The sequence below is a fragment of the Meleagris gallopavo genome, chromosome 17 (genome assembly GCF_000146605.3).
Source record: "Meleagris gallopavo isolate NT-WF06-2002-E0010 breed Aviagen turkey brand Nicholas breeding stock chromosome 17, Turkey_5.1, whole genome shotgun sequence".
NCBI classification, from domain to species: domain Eukaryota; kingdom Metazoa; phylum Chordata; class Aves; order Galliformes; family Phasianidae; genus Meleagris; species Meleagris gallopavo.
Window position 1 is genome coordinate 5,512,574 of NC_015027.2, and position 7,076 is coordinate 5,519,649.

Below are 7,076 nucleotides of genomic sequence, written 5' to 3' on the forward strand. Positions count from 1 at the left end.
TGTTAAGCAATTAATAAAACATTTGATTAAAAAGGATCACATTACTAGAGCAGCTCCTGCCCCCAAAATGCAGCCAGGCACAGGATACAGGCACAGATAATGCTGAAGAATACCATTACCTGCCCAAACACAAAGCAGTACAGCGTGATTCCCATTGCCCAGACATCTAAAGCCTGCAGAGAGAAAAGAGCATCCTTAGTCCTGCAGGTACAAAGAAGGTCATTACAAAAACAAAACCAAATTGCTATTAAATACCTTTCCAGAGAAGATTTTCCTGGTTTCTGAGAGCGTCTCCGGGGCCATGAAGGCAGGGGTGCCCACTGTATTGGTCAGGAGGGCATCAGCTCCCTTGAACTCATTGCTGACACCAAAGTCTGCAATTTTAACATGTCCGTCCTCCCCCACAAGGAGGTTGGAAGGCTTGATGTCCCGGTGGATTATCTTCTGGTAGTGCACTGTGATCCAAGGGGAAACAAGGGATGCGGCAAAGGAAAGCAGGAGCCAACTTCACAGGGATTAGAAATGAGAAAAATCACAAGTCCCACCGTGCTGCTTGCACTCACAGTATTCAATGCCCTTGATCAGATCCTGGAAGTAGAACCGAGCCTGGTCCTCACTGAGAGGTTTCAGGGTGGGGATTTCCATCACGGGGCTGCAAAGGTAAGAGGACTGAGCTGCAGCACAATGCTGAGCAGAGCCAGGCACGAACACAGCACCACGTCCACAGTGGGGAAACTCACCCTTGTTTCACCAGTTCGAACACTGAAACAGAAAAGGAATGGTGATTACTGATTATGTACAGGTGTGAGCTCCTGCAAGCATGGTCCCAGTACAAAAGCAATTATTTTAATGATGAATTTATGAAGGTAATACATTAAAATAAACCTATGGAGACCCAGGCCCATATGCAGCTGCCCCAAAATGCAGTGGGAACCCACACCAACAGCACCTGTGGGCACTTACCCATGTACAAGTGGTCCTCACTGGGGTCATCCAGCACCTGCCAAAAGACGCAGAGAAGAAATGGAACAATGCAAGAATCTGCCTCACAAGATAAATGCCGTGATTTGTTGATTTTTCATCAGGATGCCCAGTTTTGCCCCCGGAGGCTCAAGGTGTTAAGGAGGGAGGTGCTGGCAGGTCGTGAGCACCCACCGCTCTCAGGTCCTGCTCGTGACATTTTAATTTAAAATTGCGTGGGTTTGCTCTGCTAATCTCAGAGCTTCTACCCACAAGGTGGGGGATAAATAAGAGGAAAGAGATTGTTGGAAATAAATATTTCAAACACACAGGAAGCATCATCTGACTCATCAGGCAAATTAATTCCAGCCTGCACATCCTTTATTCCTCATTTTTGTTTCCTATGGACCTTTTCAGGCTGTCAGTGGGTGGTGGGCAGCGTGGCTGCAGAACTCACAGGAAAGCATTTCCTCCCCAGAACTGATCTGTATCCTCAAGGGAAGTAAAATATTTCTGCTTTTCTCTTTCCAAGCAGAAAAGAGAAGGTAAAAGGAGGGAATAAAAGATCTTCTACAGTAGGGAAAACATCAACAGGACTGCCACTCCCTGCTCACCTCCACGAGCTTCACCACGTTGGGGTGGTCCAGCTTCTTCAGGATGGCAATCTCCTGGTAAACCTGTTCGATGGCGCCTCGGGGCTGCAGGCAGCCCTCTGAGGCACCTTTGGCTCCACGGGGTGGAGGGCGGCCTGCAGAGAAGGCAAAAATAAGGCATGGCACGGAGTCCCTTCTGCCCCTGAGGAGCCACCTATCCCAGAGCTGTCACATCACCAGGTGCCACTTACGGGGGAAGCCCGCCTGTCTCATCAGTTTCTTCTTGGAGAGAACCTTCATTGCCTGCAGAGGGGAAAATTGGTGGGGTTTGGAAAAAAAACACAGTGGGAACCATAGGCAGACCCATCCCTGTCCCCAGCCCATTCCCAACATATGCTCTGGGCAGCAGCACTACTCACATAGTAGGTGTTGTCGTCCTCGTTGTAGGCCAGCTTCACCACTCCATAGGAGCCCTAGAGAGGGACACGTGGGTGACCAACCAAAAAACACTCCAGCACCAGGCCAGCCTCCTCTGCACACCCCAGGTGATGCAGGGGTTCAATGGGGAGCACAGTGTCTTGGACTGGCAAAGAAAAGGCTCAGATACCCTATTTTGTTGGAAAGGGGAAAAATAATGCTATTTAAAAAATAAATCAATGGGCATCATGCTGAGGAGCCAATGGAGATGCTATGGTGAAGAGCTGACCTCACAACTGATGTCAGATTAAAAGCAAGAGCAAATCCAGCACATTCCCACCCCAAATTCCCACTCTAACCCCAAAGCCAAAAAATATTCACCTTCCCAATCTCATCCTTCAGCTTGTACTGGTTGAGCTGGACGCAATCCTGCAGGAGAGAGGGCGAGTCAGCCAGCAGCCCAGGCCTTGGGCCAGAGCTGAAAAGCTCAGGTTGTTAGCAATAAACCACACGTGGCCACACACTGCCTTGTTTATAGACAGCTAATTACTGGCATTGAGCACCAGGCAGGCAGCACTGTCTGCTCATGCAAAATGAGAGCACCAAGGGCAGTGATGGCAACTGGCACCCGGGGGCTTAATGCTCACCCAGCACCAAATGTTTTTATTTTGTCCTGCAGATGTTCAGTGCCTGCATTCTGTTGGTGCTGAGAAGGCTGTGGTGAGCAGTGCAATTATTCCCTTGAAGCTTTATGGAAATCTCTTCCTTTTTAAGGGGAAAACCAAAAAATCTCCATTTGCTGCATGGAGCTAAAAAGTGAATCTGACTGCACCCATACACAGATTAAGCATGGATGGGCTGTGGATTCCGGCTGCTCCACTCTCACAAAACACATTTGCCGGAGCGGGTAGCATTTGGGAAATACACAAAATGCACTCCCACCACTGCATTAACCCTAGGATACACTCTGTCCCCATACGTGGGGCTGTCCGCATGGCTGGGCATGAACCAGGACCTACCACCCTCCCATTATCCATGGGATTCCATCCCAAAACACCAAGCAAGAAGCAGTGCAGCGAGACAGGGAGACAGGAGCAGGGCCTCACCTGCAGCCCCGTGATGGAGACGCGGTTGGATTCCACTGTCGGCCGCCTCGGTAGGCGCGGGGACGAGTGTGGGGACGTCACAGGTGAGTAGGGGAGGGACGGGTAGATGAAGCGCTCGCTGTCGCCACTTCCAGGGGAGCGTGCCGGATGTGAGCGCTCCTGCAGGGACAGCTTTCGGCCGGAGAGGTTCAGCTTCGCCCTGGGCTCCCGGCTTTCTTCCACGGCAGCCACGCTCATCTCCTCCTCGCTCGCCGTCGCCTCACACTCGGTCACCACAATGAGCGACTCCATGGCGGGGCGGCTGGCGCTCAGCGGCAGCCCGGGCCCTCTGTGGTGGTGTGGGGGCTGAGGGGCAGCGGGCGAGCTGCTGGGGATGCAGGATGGCATGGTGAGGTTGCCGGCCTCATCCCGGCTGCTGGCGGTGCTCCGAGGGGTACAGACACCTGCAAGCACAGTGTCAGGGGGATCCCACGTGAAGCAAGCCCCTAAAGTGCTTTTGCATCTAATAAATGGCTTCAGCTAATATTAAAGTAAAATATTAGGTAAGAGTGGAGGAAAGTGGGTGGCAATGAGCAGAGTCCTCCCCCCTCACCAGCACTGCAATCATACTGCTCACCCCTGAACATAGTAGCCCTGCCACCTCCCCTATAGGAAACCCACAGCTGGGGCTGCAGATGTATTTTACTCGGGTCTGCACTATGAATGTATAAACGTTGTTCAGTTCACTGCTCTCTTGCATGGAGGGGGCAGATCTTGCCAAACAGCCCCCAGAAGAGGTGTACAGAGCCCTTACCAAGCACGAGCTGTGAGATCTGCCCTGGGGCTCACTGCCTCCACCCACAGCAGAGCATCCACAGGGGGTTCTCCTGCTTGCCCCGAGTTCCCTATAGCCTCCTTTGCAAAAATGGGATTTCAGCACTCTGGAATAAAAAAGAAAACAATAGCATTATCAGCAGATATATATATATTTTTTAAAGGAAAGCAGATTGTTCAGTTGTAAGCCATTGCAGTGAATCCCTGTGCGATGTTGGATATGTGACACTGACCATATGTGCTGGTGGACGGCAGCAGCACCGCGAGCCTGGGCAAGGAGCAGGGCTCCAGGAGGTCTGCCTGTGCCACAGCAAAGCCATCACCCTTCCCTCCTGCATTACTTTTGATTTCTAGGTTGAGGAGTTGCCACAGGGGCAGCTCAATAAGAACCCAAACCATCCCAAAGGCAGCATTGAAGACCCAGCATCACTGGGTGTTCTGCACCGCACGAGGCAGTGGGTTAAAATTAGCTCCGTTTGCCTGCACTGAAGTTCCCATGCTTGGGAGCAATTATAGGACAAGTACAAAAACTTCAAGCAGCCCCCCCAAAGGCTTCCCAATGGCCTAATTGCCATTTCCAATGCAAGTCTATAAACTTGAGTTTTCTCACCCAGCTCTAAAGTGAGAGCGCAGCCATTCCGGCACGGTGCTGCTCACTGCTTAAGGGAAGCACGGGTGATGTGACAGCTATAAATAAGGCAGCGAGCAGCAACAAGGACAAACTATTTCAGAAACGCCGCTAAATCCATTCCTGGCCAGGGCTTTGCTATTCAAGAAAGCTGGGACCCAGCAAAACCATGTCTGCAAACTCCCCCAGTGCTGCTAGGGCAAATCCCAACACTGGGATGCATTAAACCACTATGACCACACCAGTGTGTTTTAATGCACTCTCAAAAGCACATTACAATTATTAGGTACCTGCTCCCATTTTGTCCCAAACCAGAAAGGCTGGATCCAAATCCATTCATGTTGGGAAGCCTGCCAGGCTGCGTGTATAAATAGTCAGAGCAATGATGGATCCCAAAAGCTGTGCCCTAGACCCTCACCACATGCCGTGGTTATCCAGTGAAAATTCACCAAACAAGGCAGTGCTGGGGGCCCCATCCTGCCCTGGAGCACCATTGGTGGCTGTCCCCTGCCTCTCCGCCCATCCATCCCTATGGCCATCCCCATCCCATCCCACTGGGCTATGGCAAAATTGAGTTATGAAATAACGCTTGGGACTGAGCATCCCAGTCCACAGGCATTAATTGGCTTGAAAGGATAAATATATCAGGATTAATTAATTCAAGAAGGCTTGTCGAGGCTCTGTAACAGGTTACAAGTCACCCCAGCACCATCCTCACAACTGCTAGGTGGAGAATCAGAGGTTTTTTTTCCTCCCTTTGTGTGCATTCAACAGGGGTGGCTGCAGAACCTGTCTTTTTAGAGGGTACTGGGATGCCATTCCCAAACAAAACCCAAATGTGAGATCCACCTCCTGAAGGGATGTGGGAATAACCTCTAACAATAGTGCACTCAGTTTGCCTTAATAAATATCTGGGATGCTGAGGAGGAGGAAGGCAGCCATCTAACTGGCCAGAAGGAAAATAGCTGCAGTGAGGAGGAATAAATCCAAAGGGAAGAAATACAGCCTGGGGGCTCTGCTCGCCCACCCAGCTCATTGCATGGGGAAAAGTAGCACGTTCTGGTGTGAAATCCAACAGATCCTTATGTAAAGGCAAAAAGCATATGCCCAGCAAATCCTCAGGAAATGTAGCAGCCTGGTGTATAGGAATGATTTATCGGCCCGGCTTTTGGCTGCGATCCATGTATAACCCATCGCGGCTGTGGCAGGATTATTGAAGCAATCAGTCTCACATCTAATTCAGCAAGGAGAGGGATATTAAAGCAGAAGAGGTCCGTGAAGCCCTGGCAGCATCCCTCCCTCTCACTCCGTGGCCACGTGGCTCAGTGCAAATGAATGAGAGCAAAATTGGCCTCGGTGAGGGAGAAGCCATCAACACAGCCCTGTGACCCTGCAGGGTCCCCACAGACCCTGAAGCTCTGGGACAAGGGACGCTCCCAGCCCCTCGCGGACACATTTTCCCTCATGCATCAAGCAACGAAACCTCGGTGGCATCAACAGCATCACCACCTCCACGCATCCCATTGTGGGGATCAGCTCACATGCCGCCCAAAAAGCTGTTTAGAAAAGAAGTCAGTGTCCAGTGTGGTTCCAGCTCCCCCTGGGCAGAGTCCAGTCACCGTCCTGCGTTCCACAGTCACTGCCAGCAGTGGAAGTGCCAGTGCCAAGTGCAGGGTCATGGCAGCAATGGGGCACTGATCACAGTTTCCTTTCCTACGGGCAAGATCGGCCCTTGCCAGAAATATTAGTCACTGTGGTATACAAAGCCCATATGCATCCCTGCCTGACTTTTAATGGAAAAAATCTCCCAGCAGCTTCTCCAGAAGTCAGAGGGCATCCGAAATAAAGAGGCTCTGGAAAGAAGTCCATCCACACCGGGTCCCTGGGCCCGAGCAGTAACGCTTTCTGTCGCCTTGGGCCCGCTGCGTGGAGCCAGGAAAAGCCACCAGCACCGGCAGGAACGCTGTGGTAGCAAGAAACCCAGCGGCGTGCTCCAACGGGAACCAAAACTCATCTTTAACCCCAATGCCACCAGTTAGCGTCGCTTACCGGGCCCGGCCCGGGGCTGGGACGAGCGGGGAGCAGCAGCAGCTCCTCACCCGGCTCCCGGCTCTCCGCACGCAGCAGCTCAGGAGATGGGCACCGCGCGCCGCCAACACCACTTAAAGGCCATTAGGGCTGAGCTGAAAGCAAAGCCTCCTCCAAATTACCTCCCCGATCTGATAACGGCCGGCAAGGCGCCGCTCAACCCGAGCGTAACGGGCTCTACTCTTCTGCCGGCTGCTTTTCCCCAAACCCGACCGCTCGTTCCGCAAAGGCGCGCAGATGCCCCAACTCCACGCAAGCCCAAAGCACCGCGGAGGGCTCCGGACCCCGATCGGAGCCGAGACGGGGACGCGCAGCGGCTCCTGCCGCTCACCGCACATCCCGCCTCCCACACGGCTCCGCCGCATCCCGCAGGTGGGCAGCGGGGCAACCCCGAGGAGAAGCAGCGCCGTTCCGCAGCGCGGCATCCCCGGAGCGAAGCGGGGCCCCTCCCGGGCTCGGCTTTGTCTCGGC

The 7,076-nt window shown here is 52.8% G+C and overlaps 1 protein-coding gene across 6 annotated transcripts in view; it reads right to left on the bottom strand.

Moving 5' to 3' along the window:
* Window positions 1-7,059, bottom strand: part of CAMKK2 (calcium/calmodulin dependent protein kinase kinase 2) — a 13,330-nt gene extending 6,271 nt beyond the window's left edge. For 2 of the 6 annotated variants that reach the window (XR_004161590.1, XM_010720110.3), the window contains exons 1-12: window positions 6,937-7,058; window positions 3,870-3,996; window positions 3,077-3,519; window positions 2,352-2,399; window positions 1,973-2,026; window positions 1,805-1,856; window positions 1,575-1,708; window positions 964-1,000; window positions 741-762; window positions 564-652; window positions 256-455; window positions 120-173 (exon numbers count right to left, since the gene is read on the bottom strand). Coding sequence is in view for 4 of the 6 variants with exons in the window: in XM_010720110.3 (XP_010718412.1) it covers window positions 120-173; window positions 256-455; window positions 564-652; window positions 741-762; window positions 964-1,000; window positions 1,575-1,708; window positions 1,805-1,856; window positions 1,973-2,026; window positions 2,352-2,399; window positions 3,077-3,463 (1,077 nt within the window). In the remaining 2 variants the exon portion in view is untranslated. Of the gene's footprint in view, window positions 1-119; window positions 174-255; window positions 456-563; window positions 653-740; window positions 763-963; window positions 1,001-1,574; window positions 1,709-1,804; window positions 1,857-1,972; window positions 2,027-2,351; window positions 2,400-3,076; window positions 3,520-3,869; window positions 3,997-6,936 lie in introns of all 6 variants that reach the window. The other 4 variants (XM_010720113.3, XM_010720111.3, XR_004161589.1 and 1 more) reach the window with 3 other exon arrangements.
* Window positions 7,060-7,076: the final 17 nt, after the last annotated feature.